The sequence below is a fragment of the Zonotrichia albicollis genome, chromosome 8 (genome assembly GCF_047830755.1).
Source record: "Zonotrichia albicollis isolate bZonAlb1 chromosome 8, bZonAlb1.hap1, whole genome shotgun sequence".
Classification (NCBI taxonomy): Eukaryota; Metazoa; Chordata; class Aves; order Passeriformes; family Passerellidae; genus Zonotrichia; species Zonotrichia albicollis.
In genome coordinates this window covers 21,565,344-21,591,756 of record NC_133826.1, presented here as the reverse complement: position 1 = coordinate 21,591,756, position 26,413 = coordinate 21,565,344, and the positions used below count along the sequence as shown (strand labels likewise).

Below are 26,413 nucleotides of genomic sequence, written 5' to 3'. Positions count from 1 at the left end.
TGTGAGTGGAGAAGCTGTGGCAAAGCCATTGCTCTCCCTGCCCACATTTCCTAAGCAAGAAACACTCCTCACCTTTCAGAACATGGGCACCACACATGCACCCCTCCACAGCTTGTAAGGCTAAAACTGTGTGGGACTTTTCAAATGTTATTTTGTGCTATAAATTCTTTGTCTATGTCCTTTAAAAAATTCCAAAGTAATTTGATATTCCAAATAATAATGGTTCCATAAGCAAGGAACTAATGAAGCATTTTAGCCCTTCTCTCTTCCTCTTTCTTACTTCCCTGCTATTGAATAAAGGATGAGTACATTAAACTTTCTTTCAGCACGGTATTCAGCAGTTACTTTCCTCTGTGTGGACACTGATTCAAACAAACATATAGAAACTTATCTTGGATAGAAAAACTTCCTGTGGAAATATTCTGGGTCTGACTGGTGGATTCAGGAGTTACTAGAGAAAGAGTTACACACAGAGGCACATTCCAAGTACAACTGCACTTGTGTAAAAGCCTCTGTACAGTCTGCAAAGGAGCAGGAAAAGGCACACACTGAAGTATTTCTCTATTTCTTTTCATTTTTAAATCAAGACAAATGTAAAGCACTACCAAACTTGAAAAGATTTATACTCCCTTCATGCTAGAGCTAGATGGAAACAGGACAGTCATTTAACCAAACACAGACTTGTAAAGATCACTCCCTGCCTTCACCTAGAAATTTTTATAACCCACAGGTTTCTAGTAAAGAGCTGGAACAATCATAGTTAATATTAAATCATTTCTTCTTGAACTTTGTAGCATTTTATTACTGAGATTATAGGTAGTAATCACATTTTATTAGGGCATTCACTGATTCTGAAAGTTATGTGCATTCACTTCTGAAATCACATTGGCTGTTACGTGCTGCCTTTTGACAGCAGCCTTGCACAGGAGGTTTCCCACTGTTAGCAGCAAGCCATCTGGAGAGCCCAAATCCTTCCCTACCTATATAATGATTTGGAAACCATGCATGCATTCAGGAGTAAAAAATAGTCTCTGGAGTGCACTTGTCTTATAAAACTTTGATTTGGGGTGATTTGCACCACTATAGCATAAGAAAATGGAGTAACAACTCAAATTATATGTCTGCAATGGCTTGTGAGTGATCTCTCAAACTGCATTTGAAAGAAAGTTCAACCATTCCTTGAACCGATGTGCTTCAGGCTGAGCAGTTCAGACAGATGTTTAATCACTTCATATTCACTAGGAAATGGATATTCAATGGCCATAGAATTTAAAAGTGGCACTATGAGATGAATGCTTCATGTTATTCCATATTTGCATTCCCTATTAGAATCATAAGTAAAAATAATTCAGCTGAATCCAACACAGTCTTATCACATAAATTTCAATTATTGTGGTTTCTTTAAATCATTAGATACCCTTTTAAATTTTTAGTAGCAGAAAAGCCGAAAGCTACTGTGGCAAGTTGATGTAAATGAACAGAGATGAAAAAGGATTCTTCAGCTTCTGAGAAAAGTAGGTGTAAACTGGGTAAAAGGTGAACACATTGTTTAACTGAATCTGCAGCAATAATTATAAGGAAAATATTTAACTTAGAGCAACAAAAAAACCCCATGACCCTGAAATTTTTAACAGGTAATTCATCAAGTTTCAGGCTGAAAATACCTCTTCAGAAGAAAAATTGCAATAAATCTGCAGTTGTTGGTTACAGCACAAAATATTGTGAAATACTTTCCTAAAAGAAAGACACAGTGTGGTTTTGATAAGATTAAGGTGAATTTCAGCAAAGCATACACATTATTCTTCATTTTACTGTTTGGCAATTTCGGTGTTGTTCTTCAGAAAAAACAAAAGTTTATAATGATTAACGTTCTGTGCTGTGGGAAGCATACACTCTACAACAATACTACTCTTGTGTCACACTAGCCTTCCTCATTTATAACATCAGCACAAATAGTTTTTCAGATGAGTAACCAGCATTTCTGAGATAAATCCTCCCTTTAACTATAATTGATAAGGGGTGATTGTGTATTTCAGTGTCAATAGAGGTCTCAGTGAGACTTACAAACTTCCACTGAATTCCATATAAAAGCTCAGGGCCCAGCTGAGGGGAGGCCAGGGTTTAGCAGGCAGATGTGACACTCCCATTCCTATCTTCTTCTCCTGCCAAGAGATAGTGCTGTCACCACAGTGCTCAGGGTTAAACCTTTCCTCTCCAAACTGAGAATCCATTTCCTCCACTCCTGGAAACACTCTATGTAGCTGTCTTGGAGACAGAATCTTACCTCTTCTCCTGCTTACACTGCTAATGGCAGAGCAGCCTTCTCCAGCTTTGGAGTCAGAAGACTGAAGTCCACAAGAGGATTTTCCTTCAGAGGACCTTCCTCTTCAGAAGCAAACTTGAGTCTCTTTGCCTTCAGGATAAGTTTCAGGCACATTCAGTTTAAGGCACATAATTGTTTTGGTCAAAGGCTGATTTTGTCATTTTGACAGTTAACATGCTTCTGCAACACATTTATCGACATGCTACAGAAACACAATGGTGTTTGTGTTCTGCTGCACTTACACACTTCATAAACTTTACCAGCTTGTCCTAAAATAAGAAGTGGTGCACTACTGGTTTTGTTCAATGTGATCTAAATGCTTTTCCTCATCTACATGTCTTTCAGAAGTAGGCTGGAACTGGTCATTTGTGCTACCTTTTAGTAATACACAATCCTCAATAAAGTCATGTTTCTTTCTTCCTTCCTAGGGCAAACTGGAGGCATCTGCTGCCCCACCATCTTTCTTAAAATGGCAAAAGCAGCTGGATCTAATAATCTTCTGCAGGCAATACAGTGTTTGGGATGTGTATCGAGCTGGTTATGCTATCCATTTTATGGGTTTTCACTAGTTAAATTAGAGCGAACACAGAGGAGTAGATTTTGTGAACCACTAGCAGATGTTCTCTGTGCTAGTTTTGTCAGGCTTGTAAAACAGCAGGAACAGACTATGTGCAGAACCATTTTTTGTGATTTTGCCATGTCTCACTGTTCTCACAGCACTGGCTCAGTAATGACAGGATAGAGCTTGGGAGGTAAGCTTTGATTGTGGAGTAGCTGCTGTTGGGATCTTCAGAAAGCCAGACCTCTAAAGTGTGGTTTGTTTTCAAAAGCCTGTGGCTGAGACAGCTGGCTTACACTGGAAATATATAGTCATTTATAGTCCAGTCAAGTGCTTGACACCTTATTCAGGTAACAGGTGTTATGACATGCATGCTGAAGGTTTAAACTCTCTAAAAATTTGTTTTCTTTGGATGTAAGCTGTGATAGCTTTTTGTGAAATTCGGGTCACATTATCCTGTTAACATGATGTCTCTGATTTCTGTGATTTTTTTTCAACCCCTTTCTGTTTAGAGGAGAAAACTATCAAAGAATAGTTTCATGTAAAAAGCAAGAGTAACAGAATCTGTATATTTCAAATATCTTTTTCAAATAATTAATTAAACCTGGCCCAAGTGTATCAATGTGGTGATTTACGGTCCTCTCTTGAGCCAACAAATCAATTGGTTGAAACAGAGCAGTTTTGTAGTCAAATACATGTTGTGGGCAGAGCAAGAGATTTTTAATACCAAATCAGCCTTGCTCTGTATCTGTGGGGGAAAACACGAACAGCAGCACACAGCCTCTTGTGCTTTTGAAAGGAAGTTAAGACAAATGGAAGAAGCAAAGATTTGACTGTTTCAGATGTTGAAGTCTGAGCTATGTGGCAAGTGATTGGAAAGAGAGAGACAATAGTAGGCAACTTTCACAGGTGACATTACAAAAATCTACTCATAAGAAATGTTACTTCCTTCTCTACTACACAACTAGAAAGCAAGCCTGAAAGAACAAAGTTCTAAAATTCATTAGGTCATATTTGATAAAACTTGAAAACACCTACTGCATTATCTAATTCAGCTCATGCAGGATTACTCTTTGTAGTGTGGTTTCCCGTGTATGACAAAATCTAGTTCTAAAGCAATTGAAACTAGATTTAAAGCATTTATGGCATTTTTAATTTGTTCAGCAATTGCTGTCTATGCAGGTTCTTAGAGTCCTTTCAATTACATAGGTGCTATTATCACCCTGAATTGTAGCAAGACTAATTTATGCCCCTCTCAATTCTTTCAGGGCACCCATTTAAAGTCAAAGACTTTGATTTTAAAAAGAAATCAGGAAGCTCAGTAAGAATAGGTTCAGAGGATATTGATGCTTACCATGACTTAATTTCATAGTCTACCTTCCACTTATTTGTGATAATTTTTTCCCCCATTTCCATGGAAATCCCATTTTTTTCAGTCTTTAAGTGAAGACGACTGAATACAATCTAGTTGCATTTAGAGTCACTTTATGGATACATTTCTTTGTCCTCTAAGACATAGATCCCAAATAACTTCAGAAAATCTTAAAGTAGGTTCCTTGTTCTGAGTGCCCAGTATGTTCCTTCTGTTCTCAAATCCACTCATGGATGTGTCTCACTGCTCACCACTGACTTGTGCATTGCCCTTTCTTGCCCTACCAGTGACACTCAAAGCTGTTCAGCTTCTGCTTATTAAGAAATGTTCTCTTTTCATAGCACCACAGCCATTTTTAGAGAGTTTTTTAACATCTCTTCACTTTTTAATTTGCAAGGGACCTGTCTCTGACTTGGGCCTGTTGAAGCAATAACGCTTGTGGAATCTGCAGATTCCTTCTCATTTCCAGAAGCTAAGGTTTAAGATGGGGAATAGGAGAAAGTTCACAACAGCATTATTTCCTGCTCTTCTTGTTTTGGGTAAAAATAAAATCCCATTGCCACAAATATACAATTATTACTACTTAGCATAACATTGCAAAGGTCTGCTTTCTTAGAATCTAATTCCTAGTTCTGCTTTCCTGGAATCTAATCAGGAGTAAATATTGAGAACATTTTACAGATAAAGGCTACAGCAGTGTTCTGTTTATTCAACTGCAAACAGCAAATTTGGGCATGAATATTTCTACACAGCACCTCTGTTCTCCTGTCAGCCAGCTGTGGGAAGGAGGGCTGCCTCCCAAGTGTGATGCCAGACTTACTCCCAGAGTGATGTCACCAATGTTTGTGTTTCCTTTACAGGTTGATGACCAAATGAAGTTGCTTCAGAACTGCTGGAGCGAACTCTTAATTCTGGATCACATTTACCGGCAAGTGGTACATGGGAAAGAAGGCTCCATCCTTCTGGTTACTGGGCAACAAGTGAGTATGTGGTCTGAGAGAAAGAGTCATCTCTTTTTGAAAATTTTGAAAATTACCAGGAGTTTAACTAGGTCAGAAGCACCACTGTGTTCTCAGAGATCCTTCACAAGTAGTGTAGGTAAAATCACTTGTGCACTCTGTTTCTAGTCTGCTGATTACAGACTAGAAAAAAGCAGATATAATCATAAGCACTTTGCTTTTCAAATACTTCAGTAATTGAAAAGCAGCAGATGAGAACTGTTTGTCAAGAAGTAGTATTTCCTTGGGGCTTAATGGTTTCTAACAACACTCCCAAACCTAATGTTTAGGTTTAAGCATGTATAGTTTTCTTCCCTTCAGAATTGTGATTTACTGAAAAGAAGCAGTGGCTGGATCAGAAAACTAGAGAACCTGCTGCCTACTACCTCAGAAATGCCTTGCTTTTAGAGACATATGCACATGTGTGAGAAACTGGGCAGCTGAGACATCTAATCACAGGAAAATTATTCTGTCCATAGGCTATAAAAGCAGATAGTGTCTCAGAAACTGTCTCAGGGTATGCACCCTGCAGTTTCTGCCTGGCTCTCCAGGGGTAATTTTCTTCATGTGTCAGATACAAGGATCTCCCAAAATGCAAGAGCTATAATGTAGTAAATATTAGGAAAACTGTGAGAAAACACAAAAGAAATAGAAAGTTTTGTCTCCACTATGCTTTCCAAAGCACAACAATCTTGACAGTAAAACAAGAACCTTATTCCTAAGATTGTTATTCTGCTTTTAACAGTATGAAAAAAAAAAAAAAAAAAGACAGTGTATCAAAGAAAAGCAAGGTGTGCCTGTACATTATGTTTCTGTCTTGAAGTGAAAACAAATGATGGCTCTTTGGTATTTAAGTAGCTGCAAACTGAACTGAACTGCCTCAATTTAGACACACATGGGAAAGAGCTCCTTTTCCTGTGCTACACCATTTGTGTCTGCAAGTTGTGGAATCTGCTTACAGCTTTAGCTGTAATTTTAAAGATGCAGCCATTTCTTAACACTTAGAATAAATGTTTGTAAGAATCAGAAGGATTCTGATTCTTCTGTTTGCATTTATGATTAAGAGGTCTACAGTAGAAAGGAGAAATTATCGACTTTATCAAGAAAGGAATTGGGAAAACTCAAACTCTATCTGTAGAATTGACTCCTGCACTTCATGGAAAGTCACTAACCTATCTCAGATATCATTGTACTCCCTAATTGCATTAGCAAAAGTTAGTTCAGTTGCATTGCTCTTGATTTATATTGGTGCAATTGAGAAAATGACTGATTCCCTTTCCATTTCATGCTCTGCAAGACAGACAGTTTTACTGGAAATTATTTCATTTACCACACAGGATGCTTGTTTATCAAGCTGTAAGTACATTGACAGGTTTCTGTTCCTGAGAGAACTGCTAAATTAGTGTCTCCTTTGTTATGTGATTAGCACTGTTTTAAAGGTACTGAGTACCTAAGTCCCACTGAAATCATTAGAGGCCTCTAACTACCCTTAAATTCTAGCCATTGTCCCCATTTTCCCACAGTAGTAATTTTTACCTCATTAGCCACTTTTATCTTTTCTTGAAAATAAAAACCCCAGCTGTACATGATCTCAAGGCAAAGCAGAGCTTTTCTTCACTGCTGGACAACAGGTAGCAGGATGCTTATTAAATGTACTGCTTGCAAATCAGCAGCTGGACTGGGAAGCTGTGCATTTGCAGGCAGTCTCCAACTAAGTTAAAATCTGGCTATGTTGGAATGACTGCATTCATTTTTGCCCATGTTTGTAAACTAGTTTTTAATACAACCTTCTTTAAATCCAATTTCCCTTTCCTACGTCAAAATTTGTCATTTTCAAGTCAGTTCAAGCACCCCCAGAGTCTCCCATCACCTTCTTTATTTTCCTCTTTGCACTTAGTTTAAGAGCAGGAGTGATATCACTACAAGAACTCTACAGCCAGTCCTTTTTCCCATTTCACAGTTCCTAATAGCTGCAAAACATACTCCCATGGATGTGTCACAGATTCTCTTTGAGAAACAGGGAGACACTAGACCTGAACTACAGCGTCTCTGGCAGCTGTTTCTGAAATCTCCCCTAATGCCTCTGCTTTGTCCCAGTTTCACTCAGCTCTGGCCCCAGTGGCTCCTCAGTGAAAAGCCAGATTGCTCCCAGGAGCAGGTGCCTGCCCCACCTGGCTGTGCACGGCACATGTTTCACACTAAGGCTGGTCAAGGTGCTGCAGCAGTGCCAGTGCTGTGCCACTACATGGCTCGTAGGCAAGTTCTGCATCAAAAGCATTTACTTTAAACCAGCATCTTTTCAAATTATTTCCATGGGTAAAAATAATTCTTGGAAGAAACACTTTTGTTTAGATGGACAAGGCTGAGTGAGCTAAGCAGAAGTTTTAAAATATCTAGAATTGTCAGAGCTACAAATCTTAAAATCACAGGATAATCCAGACTGGAAGGAATTTTAAGGACCAGTCCAAACCCCTGCTCAAACCAGATTTCTCAGAGCTTTGTCCAGTTGGGCTTTGAATACATCCAAGAATGAAAACTGCAAAACTTCGTGTGCAGCCAGTACCACTGCCTGACAATCTCCATGGGGAGAAAGTTTTTCCTTGGTTGTCCTATGAAGTCTTTTTTTTTTTTTTTCCAACTTACACCTAGTGCTCATAACTCTCCTCCTCCTTGAGCCCTGATGCAATGCACAGAGCCCAGGACATCTTGTAAGGACAGACTGAGGCAAAGGTAGCACTGAGAACCTCAGCTTGCTCTGTGCTTGGTCTGTGCTTGCTGCCACAAAATCACCATCTGAATCCAGCTGCAGTCCCACATCCTCCTGGTTTGTCCCAGACTAGCAATTCAACATCCCTTGCACGTTTCAATACAGCTGAACCATTTTTTAACATTATCACTCCATGGCAGTGGACATGGACATGGATGGTGTTTCTGCATCACCCATCCTGAGCCACTCCTGGCTTCAGCTGCTGTGCACTGCTTTTGCACATCCCTGTTCAGTAGTGAGTTACTTTTTTAGACAAGTTGATCCAATACAACTGTCTCTTTTCCTACCTGTCAAGGTAAACCATCTTGGAAGCATTGACTCAGACTGTTGCACTCCTAGACACAGCACCTGTTCAAATGTACTTATGAAAGGACAATTAAACTGTGTCTGTATCCTCTGTAAAAACTGTAAAATAATTCTGGGAAGCCACACTTCTAGACCTGGGCATTATGAGTCTTTGCTCGTGCACCATTCCTGCATGCTTTCTGATTCCTGTCCTGATCTTTTCAGTTCCCACAGAAGAGACAGGGAAAAACCATGCCACCATTTCATAAAAATTAGTTGATTAAGGTGTGGAAAGCACTCTGACTCTTCTGATGAAAAGTGCTGTAGATGTTTTTATTTCTGCTACCAACAAAGCACTATGAGCAAAATTACAGTCAATCATCTGGCTTTCAAAGATAATAACTTTAAACTGAGGACCTGAGCTAGATTGCCAACTTTATTACCTGAGAGATCAAGCTTATTGTCACAAGTTAGCAAATTTAAGACCTGAGAAGCCTCACTCCTCGCTTTCCTTAATATATCCCTCCATAAAAGCTACTCATAAACACTGCCCTTTTTACAAATCACCATCAAGGTGGAAGCTGTAAGGGGGGAACTTAGCATCCCTTAATTAGAACATACCTGCTCTCTCCACTTAGAGTGCACAGCCTCTGCTCCTCAGACACAAAAGCCAAACTTTATCCAGGTCCCCAGGGCGGTACCACTGCCAGTGCTGAACTAGGTATCTAAAAGGGGATAGTAGTTAGAAGAACACTTGATAATTTTCAAACACACTGGCTCAAAACCCATTACTTTAGGGCACTCCTATCACATTTCCATATATCTGCATTTCCCTCAAGCCACTGACTTATGGGTTTTACTCAGTGTCAATCCACTGTTCCCACTTTGATGGGGAAAAAGTGCAGTCAGCAACAAACTAGTAAGCTCTGGCCCTTGTATAAAAAGAGACTGTGTTTTACTTTATTTTGTTATTTATTTGGGGTTTCATAAATGAAACTCTTTTGTGTGTATGTGTTTCAAGAAAGCACTTTTTTCAGATCATTACAATTCCTCAGCAGTTCCTCAGAAACAAGTTCCTCCCTGTGCTGCACACTTCATTTTCTGCACTAAGTACTGCCCCTCAGCAGTAGCAATTACCATTTCAAAAGGAAATAAAGTAGCACAAATGCATTTTACAACTCTCAAAATTTCATAATAGAAAACAGCTAAGGAGTGATTTGCAGTGTGGTGGTTAATTGTAAATCATTGCCAATATGCTCTCCACATGCTGAGTTTTGTAGACTTGCCATGTGCCATGTAATTTTAACAGACCATTTCTAATTATAGAATTTTAATTCCTCCAACCTCAGCACTTTCCTCTTGTATCTTCTACAAGACCAATACACTGCCAGCTTCCAAGACCCAGCACACATAAGGTAGATGCTAAAGCTCTGCACAGAATATTGTTACTTGTGCATTTTCCTGCAACAGTTAATGCACAACATGTGAATTGTAGCTTCATCTGCTCCTTTTATTCATACCTTCACTCTACTGCCAAATATTCCCTCTGCAAAGCCTTTCCAATTAAAAAGGTCATCCAAAAATATGCCTAAATCTCGGATTTTTTTGAGATTGTTGAAACTACTGATTTAGTTGAAGTCACCACACAAATGCATCTTTATACCTGGATTTCTGTTCTAAAGCAAAGCACCAGAGAAAGAGCATGAGATCTTGATGGTGTTGTTGAGAAAGACCACTCTTGCAGAAGTATCACTGAAATACAAAAGCACAAGAATGTTAAGAGGAGTGGCTGTAAAGGACATCCACAAGTCATAGGTATAGAAAGCTCAGGGATATCTAGTGGAAACCTTTTACTTCTTATGTTTTTGGAAATTAGCAAGTATCTTTTTCGCATTCAATTTGTGTTATAGTCAGTGAGGCTTCACAGTTGTGGTGGGCACAAAAGAAGTATTGGCATTTGAGGGCCAAATCTGGAAATCCTTACATCAGCAAATAATCACAGGATTTGATTCAAGGAGGATACAAATGAGGTCAAGCAATCATTATTTCACTATTCTGTATCGTATTAGTTTTTTTTGCACAGTTCCTTACTTTAGTGGTTTCTGCCTAAAGGAAAGTAAGGTTGTGGTAGTTCTTAAAAGGCCTTATGAAGATATGAAAATATTATGCTGGCTGCTCCTTGGGGATGAACTAAATATGCTCAGTTAAACTGGGTAAAACACATCAAAATACAGTTATAACCATGAAGTGCCCTGAATTCAGGTTTTTCAAAATATTTGTTACATATTTTGAGCCTTCATGTAGCTATGGACATACCTATGAACAACCTGATCCTAATTCATATGTGCTTTGCTGTGTTGCTATGAAACCATCATAGCACTACATTTTTAAGTCTAAAATCTCTGTACCAGTAAAGTTTCATGGAGAGAGCACCTGACATGAATCCTTGAACACCAGAACTTTCATTTTTCACATGCTGACTGTGTTGTCTTCATGGGAAACACATTTCTTTTGTAGCTCTTACACATGGCTCCTTTGTGTAAGAAAGAAAACAAAAATTATTTACCTGGAGTCTGGCAGTATTTCTCCAAACCAGTCCCATGCTAGCGAACTAGTCTGTCAACACAAACTCAGGAAAAATCCCTTAGCTGATTTTAAGCTTGCCCAGCAGGAAAAACAAAGTTGTTCCGAAACTCAGTTTGAAGAAAGCACCATGCGAGTCTGTCCCAACTGCCTGTTGGAGTAGTGATAGTGAAGCGATTCAAGGTGAGTACAGCCAGTCTTGACTTCCCATTGTAGGAAAGGATTTAAACAGTAGAGCAGAAATTTGGCTAAAATAAGATGGTCTTAAGGTGGAATGAACTTACATGGTTCATACCTCCTGAAGAAGCAGTTTGAGTTAACGCAGCCTTGTGAGATGTTACCCAGACATTCACAACATTTTTTCCAGTGACTGTCTTCCACTGTCTTCTGATCAGCTTTACTGAATATCAAACACAGCAGTGATTTTGTATAATCTCATCTCAATATTACAAAAACAACAGAAGTACATTATAGCACTTCGTAAAGAAATGGATTCTATTGTACTCTGCAGTACTTTGGAGTGTTACTATTTGCATATTATAGTTAATTATCAAGCACCACATCATCCTAGGGGAAAGGGCCACTGGCAACTTAATTCATTATCTTCTATTATTGTGTCTCACATTAAAATGACAAGCATCTTATGCTGCATAAGTCAACAAAATTTTAATTAATATATCCAAACCTGATAACCAGCAGATACAAGGATATCTGTGGGGTTTTTCCATTCTGAAACCTCCTCAAATTTTGTATGTAGGCACCTCTTCAAAGTGTTTTCCATGTTTATTTGCTTAGAAATGTAACAGAAGCACTGTTTTTAATTAAAGAATTATATTAAAAGCTCAAAATGAGTTTAATAACCACTGCAGTTTCCAGTGAAAGCTGTATCTCAGGAAACAGTGGAAAGGTTGCAATAGTAAACGAGCTTGTTTGCTCTATACTGAATGCATGCTTTTGAGATGAGGCTCCTCCACCCACTGAGTATCCACTCGAGCAGGGTCAGGGCTCAGAGACCCAGGGCAGGTCAGTGATGGCCAGCCGGGCTTTCAGTGCTGTTTGAAGCCAAGGAGGGGGTGCTGGGGAGCAGCCCCCCAGCAGCCAGAGGTGCTGGCCAGGGTTGCATCCCATAGAGCAGGAGGAGCAGGATGCTCCCTTTGCTGCACGCAGGCACTCACTGCCTCTGCCTTCAGACCCCTAGCTCACAGTAGTGTAATTTACTAAATCCAATATGAAATCAATCTTTTATTAATTTGGACTGCCTTAGTCCACTAGACTATACTGAACAGAGCTACAGCAGGGGCTTTATTCATTACTTGTGCAATTCCTGTCTGGATGAAAGGAATGGCATTCAGGGACAGTCAGCACCTGGCAACACCATCAACAAGTAAAATCACTCTAATCATATTCTGGAGACAATTTCAAGCTTGCTGAAGCATTGAAAGGGATGGTGCAGTTCCACACAATATTTACCCATGATACCACATTCATACTCTAGAATAATCAAACACTCCTTAATTTTAGAAGAAAAAGTGAACTTAATTCCACCATTAAGTGTTGGACTGTTTTGTGGGCATAGAGAAGGTGATACCAGAAGCCACCACCGGATTCCACCAGAAAAATTACTATCTGAGCCCAGGAATTTTTCTTCAAAAATCTTTTGAATTACCATGAAACACCACTTGCAAAACAAACAAAAAAAAAAAAAAAAAACAGGTGTTCCCTTTATTTTTGGCCTTCAGCCACAGCATTTTTTTAGCCCAGGGTACAGGAGGAATGCACACTTATGTTTGTGCAGCCATAACTTCAGCTCATTGTTGTACTTCCAAATTAGGCTATGTGGAAGCTCTGACAAAGCTGCTGTTTCCAAAAATGCCAAATAACATCCTCAACATCAAAAGCAATGTGAAAAGTAGTAGTATTGATTGGGATGCAAGAATATTTTAGTAATGGATTTGATTTTACTAAATGAAATCAATGCACAATATGAAGTAAAATGCACAATACAAAGTAAATGCTCTGACTTCATTATGCAATTAAGCATTTTGCACAAAATCCAAGCCGGTTTAATCTTTGTCTTTTAAAAATGCTTTTAATCACGTTGGAAGGTAAAAGAATTAATACACATTTTAGTATCAATTTCTGCATAAAGGACCAAGCAAGCAGAACAGCGTAGTCTTTAATGTGACCACTTTTTCAGAATAGACATTAACTGAGGCTTTTTCATGCACAGTTGCTTTTGTATAAACTGATTGACACCTTTGGGGGTCGTCTTTCCACTGACTCATAATTTTGCTCACTCTTGAAAAAAGCCTTCTGCACACCTACTATTCTCTAGTTAAAGCTGAAAATTCAACTCATCATATTTACACAATTAAAAAAAAAATCCATTCTGCGTTGTTTTTAATTGCAAATCCTACTCAAGGGACCAATTCTCCTGCTTAGGAGGCAGCCCTGTGCCTTCTACTAGAGAACCAACTGCAGTCAATTATGGTAATGAAATGTCAATAAATATAAAAATTTAATACAGCCTGTTCCTGGTGAGTGGCAGATGAGGACTTGCCTCCCAGACAAATTTGCTGGTGCTGCAAATATTAAATGCACCTGAAAGAGGAGCAGGCTGCCTGAGAGCTCTCCAGTAGAGGGATGCTGGGAGATCCAGGCATCTACTGGGTTTTTCCATTATGGCATAATCGCTGCACTAAGGCCACTGATATTCTTGACATTCAGACATCTTAACTTCTTCTTATGAAGTGAGCAGCATATTTTCCCCACAGATTGGAAACTCAGTAAGGGATTTGAAGCTTTTTTCCCCCACTCTTAACAATTACAAAAGAGATATTAAGTTATGAAATTTCATATTTATAAGTGACCAGTGTCTCAATACAATGTACTTGAACCAAGTCACTACATTAAACTGATTTTTAAGTAAAAATTATTTGAGGTATTTTACTTAATATTTTCTTATTATTTATATAGGTATATATACATAAAGAAGTATGCATAAATGCATCTATAGAAAGAGTGATAAATAAAAGATGAATTAGCACCAGTTTTTGAAAGATGGATAGGCTAGGGTTTGCAAAGATCAGATCGTAGTGCAGCCACAGATTTCTTTGGCCCTGAGTAAACAATTTATTGTCACTACTTCAAGTTTCCCCAGGTGTAAAAGAGAGCAATAACCTATCTCACATGATTCTTCAGCCTAATCCACTGATTTAATTGAAGCATGAACTCAACTCAAACTGCTCCAACACTGCAAAGTATTGTTATTCTTAACCTCCATTCAAGAAGTGAATTCTTAACTTCCATTCAAGAAGTGTAACCTCATTTTCTTGTGCAGTTACCTCCAATCAGTTTATAGAGTGCAATAAGAGTATATAAATGAAATCTCTTATTAAAAGTCAATAACTTATTGATTATATTAAGGCCATTACCAGGAAAAGTTAATTTTAGTTTCTTTCAGTCTTCTTTCTATCGTTCCATGCTGCAATTTTGTCAGACTAGGAGTATTCCAAGTTTTACTGCTGTTTATGCTTGAGCAAAATCAATTCAGCAGTTTTAAAATAAAATAATTTTTTAAAAAATAAAAAAAATCAAAATACATGTTGCTTAACATGTTTTTTTAAAAAAACAGATTTTAAGGGATCAGAGCCTGGAAAAACAAAATTTTGCAGTATTGGTTTGTTTCTTGTGGTGATACTGCTCCATTCTTTATTAACTACTTTATTATGGGAAACCTTAGAGATGGGTTGAGCGCACTGATTCCATTAAACAAATGACTGACCCAAAGCAAGCACTTACCATTGTGCTTAGTTGTAATTCACAGCCAGACTTCACTTAGATGAAGTACGATTAGCAATTTCCCTGTTATTCTGGAGGCTCCTACAAGAGAGGTGAAGGTAACTAGAGCATTTTGAAATTGTACCACTGACCCATTTAGGTCTCAGCCAGCTGGCCAGGAGTGGTTCTGTGGGGAGCAGCAGCACAGCAGGCCATGTCCATGGGACAGTGGCACTTGCAGGGGACGTGGAGCACTCTGATGAGAAGTGGGCTGAGCTCTGAAGCTGAAGCTGCTGCTCAGGTCACCCCAGTTCTGATACAGCAGTTACATCCTGCTCCACACCAACCGTTGCCCTGTCCTGGAGCCAGCCCACCCCAGCCCCTCTGTTCTCCTTCCCATCACACCATTCCCACAGGCTGTGCCCTTCCCCACTGGTCACCATCCTGTGACAAGCAGGCACACCTCCAGAGTGGCAGGGGTGGGGCAGTCTCTGCAGGGAAACATCCCCACAATGGGACTGGCATCAGCCAGAACAGTTTCAGCATGCTGGGCTTGGGGAGGTTGCCCAAGGTTCGAGGATCACCCAAGGCTGAGTCAGCAATGGCAGACCTTAAGCATCCTGTGCTTGTGAATTTTCCCTTTTTGAATAAATGTATTAACTCCAGACCTCCGTTGGATCTCTGCATACAATGAAAGCTCCCAGGCAGGTGAGCCTGCCCTGAGAACAAGGGACAGCATGACCAGGGCAGCAGAGGCCAGCACCACTTGTGTCCCCAGCCCAGGGGAAGGAGCTCTGTGCACTGAGGTCACTGCTGGGGACAGTGTGAGGGCAGCTGGGCTGTCACACACCTGCCACCCCTCCTTCCCCTGCAGGGCAGCACTCGCCAGAACAAGTGAGTTCCAGTCAATTCCAACAAATACAGGGATTTTGTGTAGCTGGGGAGAACAGCAACCACCCACACAATACCTCTGTTTCCTGTGGGAATATACCGACATTTCTGGGCTTGAATAGATGTTTCTGGCCAAGTTTGGACACAGGACTGTTTCCCATGAATATCATTGTGTCCCTCTGGAGCAATGCAGCCAGGGTAGGCACAAAGCTCACTCCATCAGTTGTTCTCTGCAGGATCATACTATTACAATGAGAACAGGAGACACCAAAGGAACAAAACTGAGATGTGGACAGCTACCTGTGTCATAGGCAGGTATTTAAAGCTTCTAAAAAAGCTAATACAGGCAAACCAGTACTCACAGTGATGTCACGTATCATTAAGATATATGGTTTAATGTTATTTTCAATATATACCATTGGGTTAAAATTGGTTTATATATAAAATCATCTTGATTTGGTAACATCATTAAATTAAGAGTGATTTCTATGTCCAGGAGTATCCTGATTGCATATTATTGCTTGAAACATCCTAAAGTGTGGGCAGGACAACCAGATAGGAATATAATTCTCTTTTACAGGTGGATTATTCCGTAATAGCATCCCAAGCTGGAGCCACCCTCAACAATCTTATGAGCCATGCACAAGAACTGGTAGCAAAGCTTCGTTCTCTGCAGTTTGACCTACGAGAATTTGTCTGTCTCAAATTCCTGGTGCTGTTTAGTTTAGGTAGGTACACTCTAATCTTCATACTTACTGTTTTTTCTAAAAAACATTGAAAATATTTTTCTTTTCTTCAATTTTTCATGAAACACATGATTATGAAATATGTTTAATGAGGTTCACAGTAATCTGAGGATAATTTTTTAATTATCAGTTGCAGGGAAATTATGTATAAGGATTAAAAGTGTGTTTCCATGGAAATTACTCCTAAAACCTATAGAATTTTGTGGAGTATTATAAACCTTCTGTATTTTGGTATTTGAATACTGAATTTTGCAGAACAAGGATAAAATTCTATTAGACATCCTAGAGAACAATGGAAAATACAGATTGCCATGTTCTTCTATGATATTGAATACAGTTATGTAAAGCACATGGACTGGGGATATGGTTGAAATTTCCCTCTTATTCAAGGATGTCTGTGGTAAGTATAAACAATCTTCTTTGCATATGATGGCTGTCACACTGTAACCCATAAATCAGGAATGTATCTCATAGTTTTTTAAAAGTGAAAGGAACTCCTAAAGTGCAAATGAATTATAATAGCTTTAGGAGAGATCTGGCTAGGAAATAACCTTTAAAGGGAAGATTGTTTTATACTAGTGGAGAGGACAGAATGGGAAAGATACCTATGCAAGACAAATTAGTTAAACCAGTGCCCTCCAATAAATCAGTTGAGAAAAATCACTGGTGCCAAGAATAAAAAAGATCTTAGGGAGATGGATTCCTATTGACTTTATGGGAAGAGATTTTTCTACCTGTCCTCTGTCTCAGGTTTGCACTTTGTTGTAAAGCTGGTGTGAATGAACTTTGCCCAAGTGAGTGCCTTTTTTCCTGGCAGAGAGTTGAAAGGAGAAACTTAAAAACATAAGTAAGGTCAGGCCCAGCCATTCCTCCTGTTTTACTGAAAAGGTGTTTTTGTCTACAAAGAGAGTAAGTGAGCCAAGGACACAATGAAAGATATCAGCAGTGATGACATTTAATAATGCCTTCCTTTCATTTTTCAGTTTTTAAAAAATTCTGTAAATGAATCAAATTCTAAAAATAAATTATTGTGATACAATTGCATGTAGACTAAAAGATGCACTTTTGATCACACTGTAGATCTCAATTACAGTCTTAAATATGTCCCTCCTAGGTGTTACAGAATTTGAACCTCCTTGAAAAAAATTTAGATAAAGTTCCCTTTAAATGTAGGGAAGATAAAAGATCAGTCCTTCAGAGGTACAGGGGACAGATCATGCAGAAGATAGAAAAGATTTTACAGATTATAATGAAATTAGAATGATGCTAACAGGAATGGATCATTCTGAGGTATGTGCATTTTGAATCCTAGGAAGAGATGATGGATTTCCTTGGTAACTATTAACATTTTGTACTCAGGGCTTCATTGCTTGAATATCTTAGATTCAGAGAAGTAAAAGCAAACCATCTGTTGCAGAAATTATGTTTCATGAATTAATATGATGGATAACAAGAATTCATATTTCCTAATTCCTCATAAGTAGGTTTTTCAGTCATTATACAGTGGCCCAAATAAAGCCTGTAGCTTTCTTCTTATAAAATATTTAGAGAATTCGTGTCAGTTCAGAAACATTTTAAATTAGCTGAATAAATGAAGTGCATTTGGAAAATTCTCACATTCAGGAGGGTTTTTATTTAATGATTTTCATCAGCTGTTCTGGTACTTTTCACTTATTTAGGAATCATTCTCACACCTCTAGCTCTTCTATTTCTGCCAGGTACTGTGCTCCACTTCTGAAGCACTTGGGCTGGAATAACCTGCAAATTTGTACCAAGCCAGGTTAGCCAGTTTTTCTCTCATTTCTGCTACTATAAAAGAAGCTAATTTTGCTGCTAATAGGAACCTTGTATTCACATTACTTGCATGTAAAAGTCATGTAGCTAAGACAGGTCTTAGTTACACCTTTGAAATCCACTAGTTCATTATTTAGCATACTGCAAATTCCATTTGCTAATAGTCACAGCTAGATGTTACTCTGCAAAGAGTAAAATGTAAAGGTTTTACCACTCAACCCACAGTACAGAGGCAAATACTTAACGAGAATGATGACAGGATTGAAATGAAAAACACAGATACCTTTTCCAGCTTAGCACTTAAGTTTCTGCCCAAAAGAACAAATGAATCATGTAGCTGAAATTAAAAAGACACCTCACAGCCTAAGAGCAAGTCAGGTTTAGAAGACATTGAAGTGTCTAACAATGCTGGTAGGCATTCAGCAGGGCTGTCAAAAGTACCTAAGCATCAAATTCTACATAAATAACTGGGAGCAATTATTTTACCTAAGTATCTAGGTACATTTAGCACATATCTACATCTCTTAGGCATCTCTACAGAAAACTGGTCCTAATGCCAATAATGTATCACTTAATAAAAAAAAATTTCAAACACCTCAGCTGTTGAAAATCTGGCCCTGTAATATTTAATGGAATAAAAAGTGCTTCAAGATATAGCCTTTTTACATTTCTGAGAATGTTCACAGGAGTGTTAACCAACCCAATGAAACTTTTTACTGTTGTTCTTTAGTCCAGTGCTTGATTGAAAAATATATGTTTGCTATAAAGCCTCTCAAAGGCAATATGAAGTCAATAATCCACAGAATTAATTTATTGAGAAGTTGTTTCATTTTTTATAACTGTATAGATATGAGACAGCCTTATAAAGCTGTTTGTTATTCGTGGCTGTACCATCCTGTTTGTGTATCCAAAAGACAGCTATCTCCTTTAGGGCAAAGAATTTGGTTCTGCCTTTTTTCTTAACAGTTCAGAAGTGATTATCTTAGCATACTAACAGTAAAGCCATGGTCAAAACCCAAAGTACTTAGAATAATTTTTCAAAATAGAACTAAACTATATCAGTTTTGCTTGCAAGATTTTAAAGAGGTAATTGTTCGTTATTTACTCATAAGGATTTGCAATGGGTTTATACAGGAAAATCCTTCTGATTTTTAGCAGCATTAAAGAAGACACTGCTGAGGCTTAGCCAGATGTATATGATGTGTAGCAGTTGTGGCAGCACACAACTCCTCCTGCAGTCAGGGCCCCACTTCGCTGTGTGGGACCCCAGGCACAGGAGCTCCGCTCCTTCCTCCAGGGCCACCTGCTCTGGCTGGGACCCTCTGACCAACACTGCCAGCTACGGAATGGTACAGTTCACTCAGCAATTATTCAATATGCCAGAGTAGTTTGGTAAATAGTCTCTTAAGTGTGATGTCTCTTTAGTTCAGTGCTATAGAATAGTTAAATATGAAGAACTACATATTTTTTAAATTCCCTCTCTCAGCTGTAAAAAGCAAATGTCTTTACAGGTAGCTAGTTCTTACCTCTGTGTACATAAAAGTCTTTGATAGCAGTTCCCCTTGCCAACACTTCTTTGATGTTGACGCTATATTTGCAAACTCCAATGAAAGTCTTTTTTCTGGGGCATCATCTCTGTGATTTCACATATAGAGATATTCTCCCCTTAATTCCACCTTAGGGAGTGAAGTTATCAATATGTCAAACCAAAATTTAACTCAGGTATGTCTGCCAATTGTTTTTGCAGCCTAAAGATAGGTTGATAAAAAGAAAAAAAAAAAAAAAAAAGGAAAAAAGAAACCCAAAAAAACCCCAGCAGCTCAAGAGACATGCAAGTATGGATTTCTTGACTTCTTAGTTGCATTGGACAGGTTTCCTCCAAAGAAGAAGAACCAACATGGATACGATAATGCAGCAACCGTAGTCACACTATTGATGGGAAGTTAGTAGCCAGGCAGAAATTGCTAAAATCAGAAAAAATAAGGAAATCTTTGACTGACTTGAGTGTTAAATCTACTTTTAACACTACTTGATGAGCTCATGTCCAACACATGGAATGCAAACATCTGAGAAAAATGCTGATCACACAGTTCTGTTTATCAGACTTACTACCAAATACAATAAACATTTCTAGCTTTCTGAAAGTTGGCTAAATTGAGGATAATGTGAATTGTTTACCCTAGTCCCGAGTAAAAATGCACCTAATTTTTCTATAGCATATAACCAGTACAGCCCACTGTACACATTATCAAAAAGTACACCACAAACGAAATACGAATTATTTGTCTTTAATTACTGCTGGCTTGAATCAAGACACATTATGGATAACAAAAGCAAATGTGTCAGTTTATCAAGCTCTTTGAATTTTCATTACCAATTTGACATTAGTTGGGAAATGCCTTTCTTTCCTGGTCATAAATCAGAATTAGAAATAAAACAAATTTTAAAAAGCATACAAATTGCCCCACATGTGCTGTTGAATTGCCTAATTCTGGGGCTGAAATAGATTCATATGCTCCACTGGAAGATGCAATTTTGACCTTATTAAAGCCAAGAGAATTTCACTTTTTTTTTATTGGAGTCAAAATTTGCTTCCTATCACAAAAAAAAATTCAAAAGAAATTTTCATCAATTAAATTTGACAAATTACTAAATTTAAATGATGCTTGAAGAACCAAATTAGTACCTTAAATGGAATGTTTTCCGTCATCTTCATTCTATCGTCCAGTAGCTTTATGGATTGGTCATTTAACCTAAAATTGTTTTCTCTTTAGCAAAACTTCCCATTTGTCCTGCTAGTTTTTATTATGTGAACTCAGCAAGGATGATTTTTCAAACTCCCATCAGAGCAGTTGGTAAAGTGAAATGTCAGCAAGAAAAAGTTCGACATAGTTTGATCCATGTCTAGGCACCTGTTGGTTGTAGAGCTCAGTGCTGGACTGGGCAGCAGCTGACTGGTACTGCTCCCTTATCACTGTCAGGACACAGACAAATGCACTTCATTTGAGAAATGGAGGCTTTATCAATGGATAAATAATTGCAGAGCCACTATTGATCTTACATCCCACTTAACATGAGACACGAGGGTCCAGTACAAATGATAAACATTTAATTGTGGTGGACATCAAACAATGGGCTCTTGCTTAAGCAACAGAAAAAAAAACCTAGCAAAAAAGAACTCAGGTTTTTAACAAACCACAGTCTTACTTAGTCAGAAAATTCAGCAGAAGTTCATCTAGATCTGCAACACTGTTCTCATTTCTGTTTAAATGGGAGGAATATTAGCAAGTTAAGAGGAATATTAGAAAAGGAATCTTTCCTTGCTTTTAGTCTCTGTAAAGTGTCAGAGCTGAGATGGGAGGAGGTATTTGAAGTCCTAGGCCCCAACATTTGCACATATGGAAAATAAATGTGCCTGTTAAGATCCTAATGCAGATGAAAAAGGCTGAAATGAAGCTTCTTCAAGGCAGACTCTGCCCCCAGCACTCACAAGTCTAGAGGGTGTTCCCTTCAAACACACACAGCCTGCCTGTGCTCCATTCCACCTGGTGCAGCAACTCACATCAATGCAGTTACACAGCAATCTGCAACTGAAAAAAAAATAACTGTTGCACTTTTTAATGTCCTTTATGTAACATCATTTTTCTAGTCATTGTTCTATTAGATTCACAGACCAGCAGAATCTCTGCCTCAGGGAGCTTCCAGTCTAAATACACAGAAAAGATTAAAAAAATACAGCAGCAAACTAAGATGAAACATGAGGTTGTCAATACTTTTACTTCCATAACCCTTGCTGAAGGTTTAATATCATACTTATGCAGACAGGAAAATAAGAGAATAAGCATCAGCTGGAGGTAATATAACAGGGAATATGGACTAAATTTTTCTACTAATTACAATAGTTAAGAACACACAAACAAATATAATAGGAGGATGAAATGAAGGAATTAGTGAGGCAGGGGTTTTATCAAACCAAAAGGAAAACAGGAAAGAAGACCCAAAAAATTAGATAAGAATCAATTAATGCAGAATTATAGATAACTAAGTGTGCAACAGATATAAAGATATAACCTGGTAAATTTTGCATTTAGGTATTGATTGAATTAAAGATGAAGTAGGTGGTGTGAATTTGAAGTGGGAAGCATTACATGACAGTCTTCCTTGGCAAGCCAGTACAAGTCACTAATGGAGAGCTTATCCAGGCATGGACTTGTCATTACAGATGACTTCTCTCTCACAGGGACAAACAGTACTTAGGCTTTAATGCCTTCTCCAAAGCGGTCACTCTGGCTGTTTTTACTTTGGGAGTTTGTAAATACACAACTATTTTTAGTTAAATAGTTAGGTCTTGTTAGACCTCCATAGGTCTTGTTATATATGTGCTGTTTATAAAACACGTATTTAGTTGGGCTGTAATAATGAGGCAGTTTTATTTTAACCATTGGAAGTTTTCTTAGATTCACCCATTCTGCTACCCAAACAGAATGCCTGGTAAATACCAAGAAACCAGCAGTTGAGGGGTTCTGGAGAGCACTCTGGCACAGCTTTCAGGCTTCCCCACATTACATCTGAATTTAGAAAAATACTTACTGCATACCTGTCTGATTCAGGCTGTCTCAACCCTCATGTCCACCCAGAGTATGTACTGGAGGCTAATACTGGCAGAGAAACACTTCCTAAACTTTATGGAATCATTTGGAATTCAGGAAGGACCGATTAGTATTCCAGAGTTGCAACTGCTCAATATTTATACCAGAGAGACTTGGCAGAAGCAAATAAAGGACATAAAGCTGATGCTTGTCTTAATTAAGTGCAGTATAATAGGTGTTGGGGGTATTTTTCTTAGTGAAGAGAGCAGTTTAGAAATGACCAGATATAACTCATTCTGAACTTCAGAGTTTAAAGCTAATCAATATGTATTTATAACAAGGGAAGAACTAAACATAATTTATTATTAGCTGACAACTAACTAATAGATAAAATCAAGATTTATTTAAGTACTTTTTTCCACATACCAATTTCTGAAAAAAAAATTGCTCCCTTGGATTCTGATTGGGTTTTTTTCATCATTTCAAATAGACTTTTTAAAATTATTCTCTTACATGCAGAGTGCCTGGGAGTGAACCCAAAAAAATGGAGAATGAGACATCTTGCTAGGATGATCCTTTCACTGTGGCAAACTTAGTAATAGGAACATTTCCTAATTTTATGATGAGGAATCCTTAATGGCAGGTGACATTTTTAAATGCTCCTTTAAAGTATGCAGTCTCCATATGTGCTGATGAACAGGTGTTGACTGGCACACAATGCAGGGATCACAGGCACAATCCCAGCACACCCAGCCCAGGCTTCCCTCAGATGTCACTACAAAAAGTTTTGAAAGAGAATGAAGAAGGTGAATAAATAGATCTGGCATATTAAGCCTGAGAGGCAGAAAGGAGAAAGTGGAAAAGGACTTGGTCTGGAAAGGTGGTGGGTGGGAAATGGAGGTGGCATTCCAGGCAAGTCCAGGGCAGGAGGTGACCTTGTGACACTGAATGACTGATGACAGGTAAGGCAGGAACAGCCACAAGGCCTTCAAAGTGAATGTGGCAGGGAAAGGAAAGTTGCCAAGACAGGGAAGCAATGAGATAGGAAGATAGGCACTGTTTGCCACTGCCAAAGGATGAAATGCTGGGGCACTGAGATGTGATCTGCTGAAGAAACGTGTGTCTGTTAAAAAATTAATCAGCTAAACAATGTCCCCTGTGCACATCCCACGGAAATCAGTGAGAATGCATTTGAAGGATTAGCTCTGTAATATCAGTTTGGGATAAATTGCATTAGGAGTACACAAATTTCAAGGTGAGGATCACTGTCTTTTGGAAGATATCATCTCTGGATATAGGAAAGTTCTGCTTCTTTAAATCTGAAGTCAAGATGGTGCTTCTCTAAATTATTATGACAGAGCTCAGTCAAAAGTTACAGACTTGATGCCCAACCATTGCAGTGAGCAGAAGATTGAAAGAGGTAATAATGATGATTATAGGGGTCCCTAAATAGTCAAGCAGTTGAAATTTATCATGCCTTCTAATTTCAGGTTTTACAAATATTTCTGCATTTGAAAAATTCAAATTTGGTAGCTTTTAATGTGAACAGTTGCCAGCACCCTGCTGTGTGTTCCACACTGCCTTGGAAACCAGAGATCCGTGTCTTGCTAGAGACGATGAGGGCCAGCAGAACAGTTAAGCAGCCAGCCTGCTCCTGAACATTTAACTCTTCTCTGGATCTCAGGCAAACTTTAACCCTCTGGGAAAGTAAAGCAAATGAATATGGACAAAACCTCATTTCAGAATAATCTCATGAGGGATGCTCCCCTTTCATGGATACAGCATTGCTCAACAGAGAAATCAACCCTTTTGTCTTTAATTCTGCTTCTCACTCCATTACTTTGAAGTCTCTAAAATAATATCTCAGCTATGCAATCTGGTAAACAAAAGCAATAGTTATCTATCTTTGTAAACAGTGGTGCAATCCAGAGTATTAAAGATACTTGGCAGAGTAGATGCAGACTGGAACAATACAGTTTGAAATCTCTACAGATTTTATAACAAACAACATTTTAAAATTAATCTGATTTAAAATATCTTGATGAAATTTTGAGAAAATTGGATCCTTTCCTTTAGAAATGACTTAGCATGAAAGTAGTTCCTTACTGCATTTTCAGGGTCTAAAACTTTGACAATTCATCTTTTGAGGGCCTATGTTAGAAGTGTATTTAGTGCATGCAGGAAAAAGTGTTGTGAGGTTTGGGGGTTTTTTCGGGTTTTTTTTTTCCTTGGCTTTTATTTCTTCATGGAAAAAACCAAAAAGAATGACATATTCATTTCTCTTACCTGTCAAAACCCATAGCAAAGCCAAACAATTAAAAATCAGTCCCTAAATTTCTTTAAGATGTTAAAAGATATATACAGTGATGACTTTGACAAACAGTGTTTTGCTCCTAAGAACATTATTTCAGTGAGCTGGCAGGTTTTAGTCCATCCTCCTATGCAGGTTGCACACAAGTGCAGGCAGTATGAAAGAAATTAGGACAGTGTCTATCTTCCAGCTGCCTGTCTTAATGAAATCTACAATCAATGGTTTTGGAAAAAAAAAAGCATGTAATATAAAAGGAATAAAATACAAATTCTGGAGTTATGAGGAACAATTCAAAATTAAACCAATATTTTTTAATAAATAAAATTTTAATCATTCATCTCAGCCCTGCATGTAGGAGTAGTGAATGATAAAATTCTTCCAGGAATCCCAGAGAAAGCCTTCTGTTTCATGGCTGATTGAGCTTTTTGAATAAACCACACTAAATTATAGAGGAAAGTTAATAATTGCTGTTGATTTGTTCCTGATTTTATTTCATTAAATGCAATGAATGCTGCAAATTCATACCTCATGTAACTGTTGAGTACAATGGCATTATTTGAGGCATGAATTTGATTCAATCTGTTCATTACTTGGTTATGTTGTCTGCTTGTCTGACAGCTGCAAGCCATGGAAAAAAGATTAACCATCTTCCGCAAGTACTTTTTCTTTTCATGTCCTTTTTTTCTAAAATGCATATTTAACAAGGTTTTGAAATAACAATAGGATTAGATGCTTGAGAGAAAATTAGGTCATATATTTGTTAGATACAAATCTTGCAAGTAATTAGAAACATGGGTATCAAGCAATATTTGTATTCTGTAGGGTTGCCTTTGTGTGGAGACAGTGGGGATTTCAGAATAGCCCAATCAGTGTGCTCTGCACTTTTTCCCCATTACATTTATAGAATAATAGTAAGGATGGCTTTTAAACACCTCCTCTAAGGAAGAAAATTACCTGCATGTAACCCACATTTATAGGTGTCTCTACTTTTGGAATACTTTTACAATTCCTTACCATTTTTAGATATTTAAGTTGCAAGTTTAAATGTACTATATAGGTAACAAAGGAAATACAGTATTTACATAGAATCTTTTCAGCTGCTGTTGGCAGAAATCCTTAGCATCAGTGACTACTTTTCTTAGTCAAGCAATTAGCATAACATGGGAATAAATGGTTATATATTAAAATACAGATAAGTGAATGAATATCCTAAATCTTGGAGCCAGTAATACTACCCTATAGTCTTAATTTGAACATAAGCTTAAATGTTTCACTGAATGAGATTAACTTTGCAGTAGTAACAGACAACAAACAAATTCTGGTTTTAAATACTTTTAAAACCAGAATACATAGACTGAAAACTGCCTCATAGTTTAAAAAATACATTGCAGAGGCTCTTACCTGAGTTTATACAT

General features: G+C 38.1%; 1 protein-coding gene across 5 annotated transcripts in view; it reads left to right on the top strand.

Annotated features, from left to right (window-relative positions):
• NR5A2 (nuclear receptor subfamily 5 group A member 2) overlaps positions 1-26,413 on the top strand; it is an 87,546-nt gene that overhangs the window by 43,787 nt on the left and 17,346 nt on the right. For 4 of the 5 annotated variants that reach the window (XM_074546233.1, XM_074546231.1, XM_074546232.1 and 1 more), the window contains 2 exons: positions 5,115-5,234; positions 16,139-16,286. In XM_074546233.1, the coding sequence (XP_074402334.1) occupies positions 5,115-5,234; positions 16,139-16,286 (268 nt within the window). Of the gene's footprint in view, positions 1-5,114; positions 5,235-16,138; positions 16,287-18,022; positions 18,085-26,413 lie in introns of all 5 variants that reach the window. The other variant, XM_074546234.1, reaches the window with a different exon arrangement.